The following is a 20,782-nucleotide window of genomic DNA, read 5'->3' on the forward strand; positions in this document are numbered from 1 at the left end:
CAGACACTGGTGTTGGCAGTACCACAGGACACACCCAGTGTGCTCCCCAGCTCTGACGGTGACACTCAGTGACACTGCTGTCCATCACATGTCTGCAGGGACAGGACATCAACCCCTTCCTGCCCCTGTTACCTGGTGCTGAACGTGGACCATCCTCCTCCTCGCTGTCCCTGGGGTAGGGCTGCAGCTTGGTCAGGGACCCCTCTGAATCGGAGCCTGGAGAGAGGCACAGTGGGTGTTATGGGAGTGCGCTCTGCTCCCCTGGCTTGTGGTCAGTGCTGCTGGGGACGGGGGACCCATGGAGCCAGGGCTGAGTGGGGAGGAGGGCTCAGGACTCACCCTGCTCCCCTGGGATCAACCCTGTCTCAAAGGGCCTCCCAGAGATGCCTGGGGACAGCCCCTTCCCTCACCCCTCAGGTGTCACATAGGGGTGCAGGGACAGGCAGAGAGGGGCTGTCCCCGGCTAGGATGGGCAGAGCTGGTGGGGAGGAAGCTTCTCTCCCAGGCCCAGGACCTGGCTGCTCTCCCCACAGAACCCACAGACCCCAACTCCATGGGCCAGGGGGTTGCAGTGGGTCAGCCCCGGGTGAGGGCCAGGGGAAAGAGTTCTGCACAAGTGCCCCCCCATGAGGGACCCACACCCACCTGACTGACTGAACCTTGCCTGCTTCTCCCACGCTGGGCTGTAACCGATCTCCTCATACACGGCCTCAGGGAAGGGCTCCCAAGCGCGCTCGGAGCCTGCGGATAGAGGCAGGGCTGGCTCAGAGACAGGCAAAGAGGGGACAGAATCCTGCTCTGTTTCCCCAGCCCTGTTCCCCTGGGCCAGCCCAGGGCTGTCCCCACAACACAGACCCGCTGCGCTGTTCGGTCACCGCTGCCACTTCCTCAGTGAGGGCAATGTCTCCATGGAGATGAGCTGGGGCAGTGACACCCTTGCACCGTCCCTTCAGAGACAGACCTTCTGCCCCTCCGGCCCCTGGGTCAGGTCCCTGGTGCTGAGCTTGGAGCAGCTCCCGCTTTTCCTCTCCCCCTGGAGCTTCCCCCTCTCTGCCCCATGGATCCAGAGCATGGCACATGCCCTGCCATGGGGAGGTCAGGGTTGGGCAGAGGAACAGCCTGGGGGTCTGAAACCACGAGTATGGACCCTGCTGCCCCACGTTCTTCCTGGCATCTCCCCTGACCCAGAGCCCACTCCAGCACTGCCCAGAGTGCTGCCAGTGGCAGGTCCTCAGCTGTTTCCCCTCTGCTCCCATCTGTCCCAGCCCAGCTCAGCCATTTGTTTCCTTGCCTCATCCCTAAATCCTCCCTGTGTCCTGACTCTCTCTACCCCTTGCTGCTGGTGGCCCATGGTCAGGCAATCAATGGGGCAGCACATGGGAATGCAGGCAGCACACACTCTTGTCCCCCCAGCTCTGCCTGTACCACTCACTGACACCCCACAGCACCCCTGGCCTTGCCAGGAGGCATCTTCCCCTGGGACCATGGGGGACAGACCCACCTCTGCGCCCAGCCCTGGCGCTTCGCACTTGCCCGGCCAGGAGGGCCAGGAGCAGGCAGAGAAGGGCTCCCAGGATGATGCAGATGATGATGGGCAGTGAGACACTCCTGCTGCTGGTTGGACGGCCCCGAGTGGGATCTGCATGGGCAGGAACACAGAAAGGGCAGCACCAGACCTGGGAGAGGTGTGGGGCCAGGACACCCCAGTCCTGACCCCCATTACACCGGGGGTAAGGGGCCCCAGGGGGTGAGTGATGGGGAAGCTCCCACCCTACTGAGTAAATGACAGCCCTATCCAACCCCCTCCACCGCTACCCCAGTGCCTCCTCTCGGGAGCTTCACACCCTGACAAGAAGGCCCTTCCCTCCGGCTGCGGGTCACAGCCTGGCCTCAAGAAGACCCAGCGCAGCCAGGGAGGACAGGTTACCTGTTTGGGGGGTTGGTGCTGCCATCCTGGGTGCAGCTGCAGAGGAAGAGAAGGAGACTGGGCTGAGAGAGTGGGCATGCAGCTACCAGGGAGCCTCCTCTCTGACATGCCGTGTGTGTGTGTGTGTTTATGTCTGTGTGAATGCATGCGTGTGCTTTTAGACATCCCTGACACATCCCACACAAATTGCCCCTCCTGCAGGGCTGCTCAGGGTGGCTGGAACAGAGCCCAGGGCCCTGCTCTGGGACACGGGTAGGATAGCACAAGCATGCTGGAAGATGCCCCTGGGGCCTGCAGAGCCCTGCTGGGCAGAAGACGGAGGACATCCAGCCCCACAGAAGCAGCTGCCCACTTGGGAACAGGCTCCCATGTTCTGCAGGGACAGCCTTGCTCTCAGGAGCTCTGGAACCATGATGGGACCCAGCAAGGAAAAACGCCTTCCCTGGCTCCTTGCCTATACCCCCGTGAGGAGTCCCAGCCCTGCCGCTCACCTGAGCAGTTCACGGCAGCATCCTCCTTGTGCCGGCAGGCACCGCTGTCCCCAGGCTGAGCCCAGCAGTCCTGCAGAGATGGCTCTGTCCCCCGGCACTCCACCTGCTCCAGCCAGATGGGACCTGTCCCCTCCCCAAATGCAGCCTTGTCCAGGGCAGACACTGCGGGGCCACAGCCCAGCTGCCTGCATGCCACCTCGGCATCCTGCATGTCCCAGGAGTCATCGCACACCGTCCCCCAGGAGCCGCGGTGCCAGACCTCCACTCTGCCCAAGCACCCATTCTCGCCTCCCACGGCACGAATCTTCTCCCTGTCTGGAGAAGGCAGAGACCTCCCAGGGCACCGGGACAGCAGGCAGAGCCCTGCCAGGTGAGAGGGGCATGCAGAGGAGCAGCTACCTGTGCAGCTTGTGGAGTTTGGGCACACAGTCCCCAGGGCTGGGGGCGTTTCTGACCGTCTCCCTGCAGAAGGAAAAGCTGGCGTGAAGGGGCTGCTGCAGGGGAGTCATGCAGCAGAGGGTGGGGTAGAGCTCTGCTCACACCTCCCCATGCTGCCTCGCTCACGGCAGCAGGTGAACCCTGGTCATTCAGGGGACACACACGGCAATGTGGGGGACCCTGACTGCTCAGCCCCAAAGGGATCCTGGTTCACAGAAAAGCAGGAGGGTGTCCATGGAGGGGACGCTCCTCGGAGCGCTGGCTGGTCTCTCCTGAGACCTTGCCTGGAGACACCTCTGCCTCCCCCGGGCACTGCTGGGAGCCCAGCTGGCAACTGCTGGTGAATGTGTGGGGCTCTGAGAGCTGAAGTCCCATTTGTGCCACCAGAAGCAGCAGGGTCTGGCACGTAAGGTCAAAGCCCCTGTGGGCCTTGTCTCTGTACTTGACTGTGCCCAGCAGGGAGCAGGAGCTGGGGGGATGCTGGTGCCCGGGTAGCTCAGAATTACCATTGCAGGTGATGTGGGTCTCATCTTGCAGGTCATCGCACGACTGTGGGTCCCAGGGAGTGGAGGAACACTGCCAGAAGGAGCTGTTTCTCTTCCCACACTCCACACGATCCAGCCAGGCACGGCCAGACACCCTACCATAGGGCAGGCGTGTTTCCAGGAACCCTCCATCCCCGCAGCCCAGCTCCTTGCATGCCAGCGACACTGTTTCGGGAGTCATTGAGTTGGAGCAAACACTCCCCCACGTCCCGTTATAGAAAACCTGCAGGCGCCCGGAGCAGCCATCGCTGTTCTCCAGCCTCAGGTCCACGAACTCTGGGAGGAAAGTGGCCAAAGGGGAACATGCTGGTCTGGGGCTGTGGGAGCAGGGACACCCCTGCACCCCCCAGGCCCTCAGCCAGGCAAAGGCACGTCCAGCAAGTCCCCCTTGCACACATGGACAGAGAAAAGTCCCGGATGGACAGACAACCCTGCCCTCCCCGCTCACCCTCAGGGACAGCTGAGCTCACCGGGGAACCCTGGTGGGACTGAGGAGACCCATGCATTGGCACCCCCGGGACGAGCTTGGGCAGGGGCCGAGAGGCAGCCAGGGACAGCCTCGGCCGTGGCCATCTCTCCCCTCATCCCAGCCTCCCCAGGCACTGGGGCCTGGGGCTATGGGAGCAGAGAAGCCTCTTCACCCCCCAGGCCCTCAGCCAGGCAGAGGCACGGCCAGCAAATCACCCTTTTGCCAGGGGGCAGAGAGAAGTCCCAGACGGACAGACACCCATGCCCTCCCCACTAACCCTTGGGGACAGCACAGCTTACAAGGGACCTCTAGTGGGACTGAGGGGGTTTGTGCATGCGTGTCCCCAGGACAGGCTCAGGCAGAGGCTCAGAGGCAGCCAGGGACAGCCTCGGTCGTTGCTGCCTGTCCCCTCGTCCCAGCCTCCCTGGGCACTGGGCTCCCACCACAGCTCCCGGCACAGACCTGAGCAGACGACTCCTGCGTCCTCTTTGTGCCCACAGTCATGCTGCCCCCAGGACCCTGCTGGGCAGTCCCAGAGAGCAGCTTCGGCCCCAGAACAGTTCACGGCATCCAGCCAGATCTGCCCAGAGCCTTCCCCGAACTGAGCAGAGCCAACCGCCTCCACCGCCCCTCCGCAGCCCAGCTGGTGGCAAACAACAGTGGCATCGGGCAGGTCCCAGCTGTCATCGCAGATGGTCCCCCAGCTGCCCTGGTAGTAGATCTCCACTCTCCCAGCGCAGCGCCCAGGCCCGTTCACCAGCCGGACCTGCCGGCTCCCTGCAGTGGGAAGAAACCCCAGCTGTCATTAGGGGCGGTGCCCACCCAGCCCAGAGCCTGGGGGGGGCCTGTGCAGTGCCACTTACCCCGGCAAACGACCCCCACGTCCTCTGCAATCCCTGCTGCCAGCATGCTCTCGGGCAGGGAGGTGTTGCAGAGGGTCAGGTTGGCCTCGTGCCCTGCACACCTGACCCCTCGCAGCCCCACAGGACCTGTCCCTCTCTGAGGCTTCGGGGGGTTGTAAGCTGTCTCTGCCTCTCCGCACCGCAGCTGCCGGCACACCACGCTGGCCTCCCGCATGTCCCAGTGGTCATCCAGGACCCTGCCCCATGTCCCGTGCTGGAAGATCTCTACTCGTCCGTCGCACCGACTCCCTCCAAGCACCAGCCGCAAGGACGCGGAGCCAGCTGGGCCTGGGGAGAGCAGCCATGCCCCAGCCCTTGGTGGCACCAGGGAGGCAAGCAGCCTGCGGCACGTCTCCAGGCTCTGGCACCCTTTCAGGGCCTTGAAGCTCTGCCTGCCTGTCCCCAGCCCTCTGCGGGAGCTCCTGGGCCAGGGCTCCATGGGGCTGGTTGCCCAGTCCCTGAGCCTTCCTGAGCCAGACGCCAGCTTTGCTGTTGGCGGGCCAGAGACACACAGCACGTCCCTGCCAATGCAGTTGGGGCAGCTTCCGCAGGAGGCAGCAATGGCCAGCAGTGGCCTGGGGATGGGCAGCACCAGGACAGGCTTTGCCCAGCCTCAGCACTGGCACTGGCACTGCTGAGACACCAGGCACAGCCCACACATCTCTGCCCATCTACGTCCCTGGGAATGGGGGACTGGGAGCCTGTGTCCCTGGCAGGGAGCAGAGCGAGGGGGGCCTCTCTGAGCAAACAGGATGAGTTTGGGGCTTGCGCTGACCAGAAGGCAGGGCAAAGCCCAGCCCCGCTCTGCAGCTCACCCCCCTGGTCTGCCGCTGCTGCCGGGGGCACCCAGGCAGCCCCTGTGATGGTGAGTTCAGGCTCTGAGGGTATCTCTGTGTGGCTGGAACAGGGCTGTCTGCAGCCAGGGGGTTGGCGATGATCCCCGCAGCGCTGCCCCGGGCCCATCCCACAGTGGGAGTTCAAAGGAGCCCAGGCCTAGTAGTGGCCCCGGAGCCTGAGCTGCTGACCCGGGGGGCAGAGACGACTGCTCCTGTTCAGTCCTCAGCTCTCCCACAGCAGAGCAGTTGGTCCGAGCAGGCAAAGCCCTCCAGATCGCTTCTGGTGAAGCCAGGGTTTCTCCAGGGAGAAATGCAGCCTGGCACTGCAATGGGGTCCCCTGCTTTGGATTTCTCTCTCATGCCAGGGGAAAATGAAGTTAATCCTGTGTTTTCCCAGCACTCACCTGAGCAAATGACAGCAGCGCTGTTCTCATGGGAGCATGGTGAGGCCCCCAGGGCGGTCACTGGGCACTGTCCCAGGTGAGCTTCTGTCCCATCACAGTGGAATGAGTCTTTCCAGACAGGGCCGGTTCCTCTCCCAAAATGCCCTCCTCTGGGAATGGACTCAGCAAACCCACAGTCGAGGTGACGACAGAGAACGTGGGCATCCGAGAGATCCCAGCGGGAGGCACAGAGAGAGCCCCAGGTCCCCAGCACATGGACCTCCACCCTCCCCTCACATGCCGTGCTGCCGTTCACCAGCCGGAACCCTGTGAACTCCGGGAAAGAGAAGGATGAGAGAGGGCGGACTTGTGCTCTCGCTCCCTCAGGAGCTAGAGGAGAGGCCAAATGGACGAGAGCCTGCCATCCTCCTCCTTCTGCATGATTTTAGGGCTGCAGACAACCACATCACCCCTGCTGTCCTCACACCTGGCACGGCACAGTCCCTACCCTGCTCCCCTGTCCCCAGCACACCCCCTGGCATTTAACACCCCAACAGGAGTCCTTACGTGTGTAGGTGACACCAGCGGCGTCCGTGTGGGTGCAGGGCTGGTCTCTGGGGTTCCCCATGGGGCAGAACACGAGGAAGGATTCATTCCCCACACACTGCAGCTCTCTGTCCCACATGGGACCGACACCTTCTCCAAAGTGAGCTGCTCCGGGGACGGACAGGGCTGCGCCACACTGGAACTCCCTGCAGACCACGTCGGCGGCTTTGGGACCAAAGTCTGAGTCACAGACAGTTTTCCACTGGGTTCCATCATGGATCTCCACGCGTCCTGAGCAGGGGCTGTTCCCTCCAACCAGCTGGACAAATCCTGGAGCAATCAAAGACCCCTGCGAGTTCCCAGAGCCCTCTGTCCGTTACCTGACCGCATCCCACCTAATCTCCAAGGAGGCCACGGGCAAAGAGTCCCACAAGCACCCCAGCAGCTCCCAGTGGGTGCTGATGGCACAAACACATCAGGGACTGCCTGCCGCTCCTCAGACATCAGCACAGCACTCATGGGCTGGCTTTTCTTCCAAACCCACAGCCACAGATACTGCTTAGAGAAACTGCTGCTGTCCTGGAGACCCTGGGATGCCTGGCACGGGCCCTAGGCACTTGCAGCGCTTGGAGCACTTGAGCCCAGGGAGATTGGCCCAGGCACTGTTGGCTGCTGCAGCCTGATCTGCCTGCCGAGCTCAGTGCCAGGCTGAGGAACCCCTGGGAGCTACCAGAAATGCACCTCATTCCCAGAGGGTACACACTCTATGAGTGTACCTGCGGTTGCTGTCTCCACCAGCCCCAAGCTCCAACACCCACCCGGGGAGGGGTCCTCAGCCAGGGCCAGAAGTACACGGCCAGGCATGCACAGCCCCAGCCAACAGCTGGGCAGAAGGCAGGAGAGTAGGCAGAGGAGCAGCCCTGGACTGACACAAGCTCCCAAGGCAAGGACAGGCACCAAGGAGAGCCAGAAAGTGCTAGCAAATCCCCCGTGGCACAGGGCAGACAGGGGCTGGGGCCGACAGGAGAGGCTGGGCAGCAGGTCAGCACTGCCTGCACAGGGTTGTTTCCCTGTGAGCTGGCTCTCATGGGGTGACCCTGGAAGAAGAACGGGGTGGCCACGCTACCCTGCTCTTCTGCCCAAGCCCAGTGCTCCTCCCCAGAGCAGCCGGGGCTTTGTGAGCAGCCCCTCTGCTTTGGGGGACTCATGTCTGCCAGGGAACACAGCCCAACAGTCCCTGGTCACCTTGGGCCCTTCCCTGGGGCTGTGGGTGGCCACGTGAGCTGCTCTCAGTGCCTCTGCCATGGGGGGACCTGGTCCTCCGTGCTGCCAGATAGCTCCTGCGTGAACAGAAGGAGAAAGTTGGGAACTAACAGAGACTGCGGGGCAGGGTGGGCATTCATCTCCCAGCCCCAGGCACCGATTGAGGGTGGGCTGAGCCACATCGGGGGTCAGGCAGGGACAGGTTCCCACTGGGCTTTCCTCAGGGACCGGGGAAACCAGGAATGAAAGTCCCAGCTCAGCAGTGTGACCGGCCACACTGGGCCCTCCTCTAGTACCCCCTTGTTTCCCTGAGGGCACAGCCAGGTCCCTTCCCCTATCCCGGCCACAAAGGTGAGGAATGGGCTGATCCCTTACCTGAACACGTCACTCCAACATCCCAGCTGTGATAACAGTTGTGTTGACCCCATCCTTTGTGTGTACAGTCAGACAGGGCAGATTCGGTGCCATGACAGCCAACTTCATCCATCCAAATGGGGCCAGATCCTGGCCCAAAGTACACACGAGCTTTAACAGCAGACCCACAGCTCAGCTGCTTACAAACCACTGCAGCATCGGCCATCTCCCAGGAGTGAACACACACGGTCCCCCACTGGCCCTGGTGTTTCACCTCCACTCTTCCAGCACAGCGTCCGCCACCATCCTCCAGCCTCACCACCGCAGCCCCTTCAAACATCAACACGGGACCCATCAGGAGGGCACTGAGCCCCAAACTGCAGGTCTGGAGGTCCCCCCTGCCCAGGCTGAGTCACAGGCACTGGAGTGGGAGTCCTCCCCCTTCTGGGCTGTCCCTGGGGCAGTGTGGGGGTCCCTTTTCTCCCCATGGGCTGCAAAGAGCTGGGGGTGCCCAGCAGCAGACCTGCTGTGCCATTCACCACCCCACAGCCTGCAGCACCTCCTCCCACCTCAACAACCTCCTGCCCATGCCGACCCGCACACCATGGCTGGCGCTGCACAGAGCACCGTCTCCTCACCATCCCAGAAACCCCTGTACAGCCCTGTGCCCTCAGGCCCACAGCTGCCTCTCCTACCCAGAGAGCCACAGGGAAGGGCAGAAGTTCAATTGACTTGAGTACCTTCTGCCCCTCATCTCAGTGGCACCTGCAAAGAAACCCGTTCTCAGAAGTATCCCGATGACCTCGCTGGTACTCACTGGCCCTGGGCTGTGGGACAAGGGAACCGGCACTTACCCCTGCACAGCTGCACCCAGAGGAGCAGCCACATCACCTGAGGGAACTGGAGTCCCTCTGTGCCCATCCTGAGCCTCCTGCCCTGCTGGCACAGCCCTGCTGCACCCCACTCCCTCTCACAGCTACGGGGGACTCACAGGGACAACAGCGGTGGGAGGGTAATATATCTCTGCAGATGCCGACCCAGCTGCAGGATGAGCCAATCGAAGCAGCAGCACCTTTTTAGACATGATCAGGAGCTATCTCCCCTCCGACACAGCCCAGCCCTCCAATGAACTTCTCCAGCGCCGTTCATGACCATATATGAGGGATGGCTCCGCTTCGGGTGTCACGGTCACGGCGGTGGGGAATCATCACAGGACAGGGCTGTGGGGGGGGGGCGGGGAATGGATCTGTCACCCCTTGCATCTCGCTGTGGGGACCAGGGGCACTGAGCATCTCCTACGTTGGGCTCATCCAAGAGCCCAAGAGGCAAGTGACCAGCCATCCCCATGCTACAGGAACCACAGGGCTGGGACTGCACCAAGGTCTGTGTGAGGATGGGGAGGAAACAGCCCCTGCCCCTCCTACAGACCCTGCTGTGCTGGCAACAGCAGCTGGGAAAGGTCCTTGGCCTGGACAAGAGCTCCATCCCAGGAGTGCTGGCTTGCAAAGCCCCATGGTGGGTCCCTTGCAGGAGCTGGAGCTGGGACATGTCCCTGCCCTGGCAGCAGACATGCAGCCCAGAGGCTCAGACATGTCCCTGACTCTCAGCCTGTCACCAAGAGGCCGTTATTCCCCACAGGCAGATTGGGAGCTGGAGCCTGCAGGTGCACAAACCACAGCCCATGTGGCCTCGCAGCCCTCGCCATGCTCCCCCCGCAGCGCCCGTGCAGGAAGTCTGTGGTTTCCTCCTGGCACCGTGCCCTGGCACATCCCTGCGGTGCCCCTGAGCCACCCCCACCCCGACTGCTCCAGCCAGGGCTGCAGGGGCTGCTCCTTCAGCCTTGCAGACATGGGCCAGGCAGCTCCCATCCCCCGTGATGCTCCTCTGATGCACACGGCTGCTCTGCACTGAGCCCCACAGCCACGGGGTGCTATGCGTTATATGACCTCACACCCTCCTACTTCTGCTGCTGTGTGCTCATGAGTTACACTGTCACACGTGCGGGTGTGCTGCGTATAGGCTTCTGCTGACCATGGTTCTTCCAAAAAGCCATATTTGGATGGGGCCTAAATATTATTTTGATGACATTGGAAGCACCCACACAAGCCATATGCCTGATCTTTGCCTAAAAGCTACTCAGGCACCAGTGAAATCACAAATTCGTGCACAAGCCATGTGCATACTCCTGGCCTATGTGCCACTCAGCCACAGGTGATGTCATAGCATCTAAACCTGCCATGTGCCTGTTCCTGGCCTCTCAGGTATTCAGGCACCAATGACCTCACAAACACCTACACAAACTATTGGTCTGCTCCTAGCCTATCCGCTACTCAGGCACCAGTGACACAACTCAACCTACACCACCCATGGGCCTGCTCCTGGCCTATCAGATAATAGGGCGGCAGTGACTTCACAAGCACCTACACAACCCATAGGCCTTGTCCTGGCCTATCAGCTAATCAGTCACAAATGACGTTGCAAACACCTACATGAGACAAGTTCTTACTCCTGGCCTACCAGCTTCTCAGGCCCCTGTGACCTCAAAATATCCAACACAAGACATGTTTCTCCCGGCCTACCAGCTACTCAGGCACCTATGACCTCACAAAGACATTCACAAGTAATATGCCAGCTCCTGGCCTATCATCTACTCAGGCACCAGTGACCTCAGAAGCGCCTACACAATCCATAGGCCTGTTCCTGGCCTATCAAATATTCAACCCAGAGTAACCTCACAAGTAGGTATCTGTCCATTTGCCATGTACTTGCCATTGACTTACTCAGGCTCCAATGACCTCACAAGCACCTATACCTGGTCCTGGCCTATCAGCTACTCAGCCAAGAGTGACATCACAAGTACATGCCAAAGCTCTGTGTCTCCCTCTTGCCTATCAGCTACTCAGGCACCAGTGACCTGATCACCACATATCCACCTATTTGCTATCTCCTCACCTATGAGGTACAAGGGAACAAGTGACCTCATCCAATCGCTTGCTCACTCCCCCCCCAGGAGGATGGGGGAGACAACTGGAAGGGCAAAATGAGAGAAAAACTCATGGGTCAAGATAATGACACTTTAAGAAATGGTGAAAAATAAAAAAAGGAAGGAAACACGGGATGGAGAAGCAATCACTCACACCAGCAGAAAGATCCCAGCCAGTCTCCAAGCAATGGCTACTTTGGAGAAACTCCCCTGCCAGTTTTAGTGCTGAACAAGACGCCATATGGCATGGAATATCTCTTTGGTCCGTTTGGGTCAGCTGTCCTGACTTTGTCCCCTCCCAGGCTCTCGCCCATCCCCAGCCTCCTCACTGTGGGGTCAGAATGAGAAACAGAGAAGGCCTTGACATTATGCCAGCACTCATCAGCAATAGCCACAACATCAGTGCGTTATCAACACCAGCCACCAGCGCAAAGCACAGCACCGTAAGGGCTGCTATCAGGCAAATGTACTCCAGCCCAGCCAGACCCAGGACAATCTCCACCCCTTATTCCATACCATTTGCATCCTGCCCAGGTCCTGCAGTATTCAATGCATTGTCATCAGCCACCACCACCCCTTTCCCTGCCCTTTGACATGACATAAACACCGTGTACTGGGTGTGGCTGGTGTGGCTCAGGTGGACCTGGGCAAGTCCCAGCCCACTCCTGACTTCTCCCTTCACTCAGTCATCTGGAGTTTTTTGAAACATGCGATCAGGTCTGGCCTTTTCCTTTTGTTTCTATTCACATTCAAACTAGAATTGTTCACTCCATTAGCTCTTATTAAAGAAGGTTTTATCCATTTCATACCTATGCTTTTGTGGCTATATTAATTTAACTTCTATAGCTTTATACTTGTTCATAGATATGTAAACGTATACACATATACACACATATAGAAGTCTATCTATAAAAATAACGTATCTGTTCTTAAATAAATACATTTGTTAAAATAATTAGACACTCCCTTTTATAGATATATTTCTATATATGTATATATTGCATATAAATGTATATATTTGTATCTCTCAGCACTTCCTGGTCCAAGGGAGGCAGGCAGCCAATCACAGGGCTACCAGAGAACACATCCGTATGACAGTATCTAGAAATGGCTGCCAGCCAATCACAATGCAGGATGAAAACACATGGGGAATGAGGATGTCAGAAATGGCAGCTGCCCTTTATGTAATGACAGGCCCTTTGTGACGTGCCCCTGGGGACACCAGAACAGGCGGCCAGTCCTGCCAGCCAATCACGGGGCTGCCGGAGCGCTCGTAGGTATGACAGTGTCAAGAAATGGCCATTAGCCAATCACAGAGCAGTATGATCTTTAACAAAATGGCAGCTCACTGCCATGGAATGGCGGCACCGTGTCATAAAATTGTGGCCAAACCAAAATGGCGGCCCCTGTGTTTGTAGGGGAAGGGCCTTCTGATGCACTTCCGGGTAAACCTGCCAGCCAATCACAGCAGAGCACATGACCGGTAGAGGAGAGCGATGTCCAGGGCAAATGGCCCCTGCAGCTGCTGGGAGGGGGCGGGACTTCCACCAGAAGCTGGTGGGTGGGGCACGTGTCGGGGCATGTCTCCCGTAGCAGTGGTGCTGGTGCTCCTGGCGTGTGCCAGGGCAGGGATCCCAACACGCACGGGGGAGGCACGTGGGGAGGTACAAACACCCCAGCCAGAGCTGGGCCTCCAGAGCTGTGGAAGCCTCCAGTTTCCTCAGGTCTCCAGACCACGCGAGTGACTGTCTCGCAAAACATATGGGTAATTAAACCGACATAAAACACTGGCCCTGTTTGAGCTCTCGGGGCAGTTTGTCTGAGCTTCGCCTCCTGGGGAACCTGCAGCTGTCCCAGCACCACCTGTGGTCATCGTCTGAAACCGTCACAAAAGGACCCCTCACTCTGTGTGTGTGAGTGTGTCTACACATGCGCTAGCATGTTCAATATTTTACTCTCGTTCATGACATCCAGCCAAAGCGTGTCTTACTCTCATCTGTGTACGGGTGTGTGGAAGGAGAATGGCTGCTCCTTTAAGGGTATCTCGTCAAGGACCTGTTTCAATGAAGCAAGGGATAATAAAACAATGGGAAAAGGAGGAAGCCATAAACAAGAACTTACAGGGACACAAACCTGACCGGCAAATGGTAAGGGAGGCAGGGATGGGAACCAAAGCTGGTCAGTCACACAAACCGATGACGGCATGTGAGAGGGTGAGAGGGTTTATTCCAGCAAGTTTATCTGACCGGGGACCTGGTTAATTGGGAAACTCAGGGGAAAAAAGGGACTCCAGAAGCAAAATACAATGAGACACAGCCTTGACAAAACAAATATGGAGTCCATACAAGGAAGGAACCTAGCCAGTCACAGTGATTGATGGGCCATCAAGGATCTACAGGCACGACTTCCAAGAGGATCAGCTGGACTTTTCAACTGATAACGTTGTGAATCAGAGGGACCCCAGTCTGAGAGGGGTGGGGGAATCGATAGATCTGTGCAAGGCCATGAGGGACATGCAGGGGAAGGGGCAAGAGGGAGGAACGTAGAAGGGGTTAGACAGCAAAGGGTATAAAAGAGGCCAGTTGCATGTCAAACATGGTCAGTCAGTGTGCTTGTCTGGCTGAGAAATGCGCCTGACCACCACAGTCTGTCGTGTCTTCTTATATCTTCTCATAAAACCTTGTCTTAACTGTCTCTCTGTAATCTCACTCTATCCTGTGTGTGTGCGTGTGCTGCAAGGACGAAGTGCCAGCTGCTGGTGAGACCTGGGGGGGGGGGGGAATTTGGTGCCAGCTACTGGAGTCCGACCAAGGGTGTGGCTGTCCCTGGGCTGTGGTGTCAGCTAAGGGAGTGAGTGGGGTCTTGGTGCAGCTACTAGAGGCAAATGGGTGTCCCAGTGAAACTACTGGAGTGAGTGGAGTCCCAGTGCAGCTACTGGAGTGAGTGGGGTCCCTGGGCAGGTACTGAAGCAACTGGGGTCCCATAGCAACTGCTGGAGCATGTGATGTCTCCGTGCAGCTACTGGATTGAGTGGGGGTTCCCAGTGAGGAGACGGGAGGCTGGAGATCTACAGAGCAGGAGAGGCACCCCATGGGGCAAACGTGCAATGGCCTGCCTTGCTGCTTGCAGGGGCAAACCTGCGCTCCCAGAGAAGTGCTGGGGCCCCTGGAGCTGAGGGAGATGCCTGGTCCCTGTCCCCAGAGAGCATGGGCTATGACGATGCTGAAGAGGTGTCTCTGGCGCATCGCCCTGAGGACACAAAGGTTGCAATACCAGCAGAGAGTGCACAACAGTCCCTGATGCCCAGACCAGGAGAGCCCGTCCCTGCCGTGCAGCTGGGTGCAGCCGGGAGGGAGGAGAGGACTGTGCAGCTGGGAGAGCCGTGAGCACCAGGGAACTGTTTCCCTTTTCCCACGGGCAGCAGAACCAGCTGGGCATGTCCTCTATTTGTATTATGCTGTTTTTACGCTGTGCCTCTGTATTTGTTCTTAATAAAAGTCTTTGGGGGTTTGAGCCAGAGCTGGTGCTTGCCTGCCCAGGTGTCGGGGTGTCTCCCTGAGGCTGATCTGGGGAAGCAGAGCACAAAGACATGGTGGAGGGGAATGGGCACATCTCGGGACAGCAGGCTCAGGGTCAGGCTGTGGGGCTGCGAGAGCCCATGGTTCCAGGGGAATATTCCTGCTGATATTTCCATCCTGCCAGCAAAAGTTTCCAACAAAAATGGCTCTCTGCAAGGTCCCGTGATGCACCCCAGCAGGAGTGCCCATCTCCTCACCTCGGGGTTCCCCAGTTGCTCTTTCCCCCAGGCCCTGCCTGGGCCATGCTGGTCCAACAGCGTAGAGGCCACAATAGAGCTGTGTTGGGGTTGGCCCCACAGAAGTGAGCCCTAAGGTGGCCATGGTGCCTTGAACACCCCAGCCAGCCACAGGGGGGATCATGGCCCATGGATCATCTCCCACAGTGGTTAGGAGGCAGCTGTCCTCCCCACTGCCCTGGCACAGGGTACAGAGCCACTTGCTGGGGAACACGGGCCTGGGATTGCCCCTTCAATGACTCTGCCAGGACTCCAGTCTCCATGGGCTGTTCCTGCTGCCTTGGGGGTCCTTGCAGACCCCGAGAACTTCTATCACAGCCCCAGAGCTGCCTTCCTTCCTGGGCAGGGGCATTAAGGCCCCATGGCAGCCCTGGGAACCCCTCCTCCTGCTGCGCTCCTACCTCCACCCCTGCCCTCCTGCTGCCTCGCCAGGGGTGACAGTGTCGGTTTGTGTCGGGGCAGTACCTGTGTGCAGGTGCAGGGGGGATGGGAGTGGGGGGGGTTGGTGGGGGCACCTTTCCCTCAGCGTTGTGGGAGGCAGATGAGGGAGAGGCCAGGGGGAGGGAGAAGGGATCCCTGTGAGACGTGGACTGGAACCCACAGCTGCCATCCAGCCCCTGGCCTGGAGAAGGGCCTGCCTGGGAGGGTGCTAACGTGGGCACATTTCCATGGCAGAGGGTATTTTGTGTCCCTCCCCTAATGCAGGCACTGCTGGGAGTTGAGCCAGGGTCCCTCTCCCTCGGCTGGGGCGTTCACCTGTCCCAGCTCCCATGGGCAGAGAAACCTTTCACACAGGAGCTGTGTGGGGAGAAGGGTTTGACACTTGGGCAGGAACCCGGGGCCCAAACTGCCCTCCCTGCTCCTGCTGTTGGGTCTCCACAGCCCTCCAGCTCTTCCCCGGTGGGCTTCTCTGCTGCAGGCTGGAAGGTGCGTTGGATGTCCACAACAGGGCTCCCCACGAGGAGCAGCCGCAGGTCACTGCAAAGAGCAGGATCTGGCCCTAGAGCAGAAGAGGGGAGGAGGCAGCCGTCACCAACAGCCTCTGCCATGACAGCGTTGGCCCATTCCCTGCTGGGAGCTCCTCCACCCCTGGGGTGACCCTGTGGGGGTCTGGGGGGAGCCCAGGCTCACACACTCCTTTGCCCTGGTCCCTAGAGGTTTCCTGCTGGCAGCCCCTGGCCCCGGAGCCAGCCCCTCCCTCCCCAGCTCTGGGCCCACCTCTCCCTGTGGACATGCAGGGCTGGAGCCTGCCCCGGTGGGCGTTTCCCAGGGGATGGAGGCTGTGTTTGCAGTGCCCATGTGCGTCACCCATCACCTTGGGGGTCTCACCCTAGGAAGGCTACTCTCTCCCATGGCCTTTCCCAGCGTGGGGCAGCAGTGCAGAGGGTTGGGCTCTCGCCGTCAGGCCCCTCATGTAGGTCCTCAGGAGCTGCAGGAGCCTGCACAGATCTGGGGCACAGATGATCCCGCACTGCTGCAGAGAATGAACCCAGCCTGCAGGGCCAGACTGGTCAGGCCCCAAATGCCTTGAAATGGGCTCTTTCTGCTCAGGTGTGCTGCCCCCTCACCCACACCCAGGGCCTGGCTCTCATTTCCCTGAGGAGGAGGAGGAGGCAAACCTCTGCCAGGTGCCAGAGTAAGGGAGAAATACTACACCTGCGGGAGGGCCGAGCTGGTGGGGAGGTGGCATGGGACAGACACTGGGCTTTTCTCCCCTGTCCCTGCCTGGGGTGGCTTGGATCTGCAGGTCAGTGTCCATACTGGCACCCACCGTCCTGTGTTCAGAACATATCCCCACAACCCCCCTTCTTCTTTGCTTCATTTTTATACCTTATTTCTCTGAATCTGGGCTCACTGTTCCCAGGGGCTGGGCACCCTGCAGTGAAACATTGGGTCTCACACCCCGTTTTGGTTGCAGAGGTTTTTGTCAGAGGAGCAGCCGAGGCACCATCTCCTTGCCCTCCCCACCTCTGCACAGCTGTGGACAGGCCTGTGCTTCCCTGTTCCCACTGACATGGGGTGGACAGAGCCACCAACCCCCCCAGGAACAAGAGGTGGGTGCCGGCCCCACCAGTCCCACCTCTGCAGGGCTGTGCCTGACCTCAGCAGCTCCGGGTTCCCTGAGCTGCGGCTCTGCTCAAGCCAGTGGTGATGGCAGAGGGAAAAGGACCGGGAGACAGGGTCAGGGTAAGGAGTGTCGCTCCTCCAGCTCGGACATCCCTACCCGTTGGCATAGACAGGTACTTCCCGCGTGGTATGGGATCTCCACCTGGAGACAGGATAATCTCACAGCCTTACCCCTGGAGATCCACCAGGGCAGTGTGGCCCTGGTCCCAAAGGAAACCTGGGCTGGACCAGCACCCTCACACCACCTCTCTCAGTGCAGCCAGGAAGGATTGCCAGCACCCAGTCTGCTGCTGATGTCTATCCCCTCCCTGAGGGCCACCCCTTGCCTCCAAGCAGGGCCCCTGGTTGGTGTGTGGGGTGGATCTGTGGTGCAGGGTAGTGACCTGAGCTCAGGTCCAGCACAGCTGCCTGCCTCTCCTCCAGGAGGGGGCTCAGCAGAGGCAGTGCACACAGCCCTCCTCACTCCTCAGCCAGGCCCTGGGAGGTCAGGGCAGGCCCACAGCACCTGGAGAGGAGCAGTGCCCCAGCTCCAGCACTCACCCACTTGAGGCCAGGGAGTAAGAGCAAAAGCAGCCCTGGAGATGGAAGCCAGGACCTCCCACGTGCAAAGTGGTTCCTCTTCCACTGACCTACACCCCTTTGGCACCTGCCAGCAGCAGGAACACTCTCCTCCCATGACGTGTCTATGAGAAGCACAGCCCTGTTGTCCCCTGTGTGCCTAGGTGTCCTGGTTTTGGCAGGGATAGAGTTAATTTCCTTCCTAGTAGCTGGTACAGTGCTGTGCTTTGGATTTAGGATGAGAACAATGTTGATAACACACCGATGTTTTAGTTGTTGCTGAGCAGTGCTTACACTAGCCAAGGACTTTTCAGCTTCCCATGCTGTGCGGACTGAGAAGGCTGGAGGTGCACAAGAAGGTGGGAGGGGGCACAGCCAGGACAGCTGACCCAAACTGGCCAAAGGGACATTCCATACCATGTGACGTCATGCTCAGTATATAAACTGGGGGAAAGCTAGCCGGGGGGGCCGCTGCTCAGGGACTGGCTGGGAATCGGTCGGCGGGTGGTGAGCAATTGTGCTGTGCATCACTTGCTGTGTATATTATTATTATTATTGTTATTATTATTATTATTGTTATTATTTTATTTCAATTATTAAACTGTTTTTATCTCAACCCACGAGTTTTCTCACTTCTACTCTTCCAATTCTCTCCCCCATCCCACTGCGGGGGGGGGCGGGGGAGTGAGCGAGCAGCTGTGTGGTGCTCAGTTGCCGACTGAGGTTAAACCACGCAGTCCTTTTTGGCGCCCAACGTGGGGCTAGAAGGGTTTGAGATAATAACAGATTACCCAGAGCGCATTAAGGAATTTATATCTGTTAACAGTTGCGGGTCACAATGTTGGTTCATCTGTTCTCGATACTGGTTTGTCTAATCTGCATCATGCTCTTTTTTTTGCTGTACGTGTTAGAGATTGGTGTTGGGTTTTGCAGTTTGCTGTGGTCTGCGGTGATTAGTGATGTTTTGCCTGGGAGGTTTGTTATTAAAACACTGACCTTGAGCTTAACCTGGTATTTGAGCTTCGTGCTGAAGCCATTACTGTACTTGGTGTACCACTTCGTGGAGACAATTAGCAATTACAGTCGTTCCTCTGAGAGTTTTTTTACGGAGGAAATACAGAATGGCTGCGTCGCTACCTTCTTCTATGACGTTTCCTCCTTCATTACAGTAACTTTTCGGTATCTTGAACATCCTTAGTAGTTAAGATACTTCTATTGGTATTTCTTGGGAATATTGTATCGGTTTTGTCTAAACTTAATAAGCAATTTAAGAATATCATCCAGAGATCTGCCCCAAGGCTGGACAGTTATGAGTGGCAGGGTGTGTGGGATAGGATGGGCAAGTACCTAGGCCAATGGGCACCCCCAGTGTTTTGGAACTTCACCCCTGAGCAAGTGCAGAATCCTGAAAAGTTAGTAAAATAGTTGGAAGAAGTATGCTGTCACCCCGGCAACTCCAGAGAGACACAGATCACTGCAACGTGCTGGGGCCTGGCCCATGCCTACCGAGCCCTGTTCAAGATTATCCAGTACCCTCAAGGGGGAGAGAAGGTCTCTGGATCCGACGATAAAACAACAGGCCCTGCAGCCACTCCGACCCTGGCGATACGCCCTGCAGCTGAACCAAAGAGCCAACCTGTGCCAGTATCAGTCGCCCCTGTACACAAGAAGAAATCTTGGAAGCGGAAGTCGGCTCGTTTAGTAAGGGAGGAAGAAGAAACTTCTAAAAGGGAGCCAGAGGAAGAAGTGGATGAGGCAGACTACCCTGGAGAAGGGCCATCACGAGAACAGGAGGAGGAGGGCTGGCCACTGCTCGGGGAGGAAGAAGAGGAAGAACTCAAATGAGGAAGTAACTACCCAATCTCTATCCCTGAGTGAGCTGCGAGATATAAGAAAAGATTTCAGCCATCGTCCAGGTGAGCATATTTTCACCTGGCTGCTCCGATGCTGGGATAATGGGGCCAGTAGCCTGGAATTAGAGGGTAGGGAAGCCAAGCAGCTGGGATCCCTTTCGAGGGAAGGGGGCATTGACAAAGCGATTGGAAAAGGGACACAAGTCCTCAGCCTCTGGAGGCGACTCTTGTCAAGCGTGAAGGAAAGGTATCCCTTCAAAGATGATGTTATATGTCGCCCAGGCAAGTGGGCCACCATGGAGAAGGGTATCCAGTACCTGAGGGAATTAGCTGTGCTGGAGGTGATTTCTGGTGACATGAACAATGGACAGCTATCCAAAGATCCAGATGAGGTCAGGTGCACACGACCCATGTGGCAGAAGTTTGTAAGGAGCGCACCATCGTCATATGCCAACTCATTGGCAGTGATGACCTGGAAAGACGGAGAGGGACAAACGGTGGATGAATTGGCTAGTCAACTCCGGCAATACAAAGAAATCTCTCTTCCTCCCTCGCCTCAGCTGTGGAGAAACTGTCCCGGGAGGTCCAGCAACTTGAAGAGGATAGGTCCTACTCCCCACCTGTACGGACCAGTATCTCGGCTATTAGGAGTCAGCGTTCTTTTGCTCAAGAGAGAGGATATAAAGGGTACACACCACGGGGCACCCTATGGTTTTACCTGCATGACCATGGAGAGGACATGAGGAAGTGGGATGGAAAACCTACCTCAGCCCTAGGGGCCTGGGTATGTGAGTTGCAAGGGAAAACAACCACAAAAGGGGGTTCTTCCAGGAAAATTGCTGCTCCAGTTTCCAGCGGGCAGTTCCCCAGAGAGAGTAGAAGGGACAACCTTACTCCTGATCTTAATGAAGGGATTTCCGATTCGTATGTACAAGAAATGAGAAACAAATACTGTGATGAGGACTAGAGGGGCCCTGCTTCCAGTCAGGTGGAGGAAAGGGACAACCAGGTTTACTGGACTGTGTGGCTTTGGTGGCCTGGCACATCGGACCCACAGGAGTATAAGGCTCTAGTAGACACCGGTGCACAGTGTACCCTAATGCCATCAAGCTATAAAGGGGCAGAACCCATCTGTATTTCTGGAGTGACGGGGGGATCCCAACAGCTAACTGCATTGGAAGCCGAAGTGAGTCTAAGTGGGAATGGGTGGCAGAAGCACCCCATTGTGACTGGCCCAGAGGCTCTGTGCATCATTGCATAGACTACCTCAGGAGAGGGTATTTCAAGGACCCA

The 20,782-nt window shown here is 58.2% G+C and overlaps 1 protein-coding gene across 1 annotated transcript; it reads right to left on the reverse strand.

Annotated features, from left to right (window-relative positions):
* Window positions 1-1,877: 1,877 nt before the first annotated feature.
* Window positions 1,878-6,676, reverse strand: LOC143171628 (scavenger receptor cysteine-rich domain-containing protein SCART1-like). The gene is made up of 6 exons (XM_076360676.1): window positions 6,559-6,676; window positions 6,013-6,318; window positions 4,734-5,054; window positions 4,333-4,647; window positions 3,501-3,677; window positions 1,878-1,963 (listed from the first exon to the last, which is right to left on the reverse strand). The coding sequence occupies exons 1-6, from the start codon at window positions 6,674-6,676 to the stop codon at window positions 1,878-1,880; spliced, it is 1,323 nt and encodes a 440-aa protein (XP_076216791.1).
* Between the last annotated feature and the right edge of the window lie 14,106 nt (window positions 6,677-20,782).

This window comes from Aptenodytes patagonicus, chromosome 29 (assembly GCF_965638725.1).
Source record: "Aptenodytes patagonicus chromosome 29, bAptPat1.pri.cur, whole genome shotgun sequence".
In the NCBI taxonomy this organism is placed as follows: Eukaryota; Metazoa; Chordata; class Aves; order Sphenisciformes; family Spheniscidae; genus Aptenodytes; species Aptenodytes patagonicus.

Bases quoted from the DNA above. Each gene is read 5' to 3' on its own strand.
- LOC143171628 (XM_076360676.1), bottom strand. From the start codon at position 6,676: ATGTGGGACAGAGAGCTGCAGTGTGTGGGGAATGAATCCTTCCTCGTG. The intron at 4,648-4,733 runs GTAAGTGGCACT...TTCCCACTGCAG, and splicing joins CGTGGGGGTCGTTTGCCGGG to GGAGCCGGCAGGTCCGGCTG. The intron at 3,678-4,332 runs GTCTGTGCCGGG...CTTTCCTCCCAG, and splicing joins CGCAGGAGTCGTCTGCTCAG to AGTTCGTGGACCTGAGGCTG.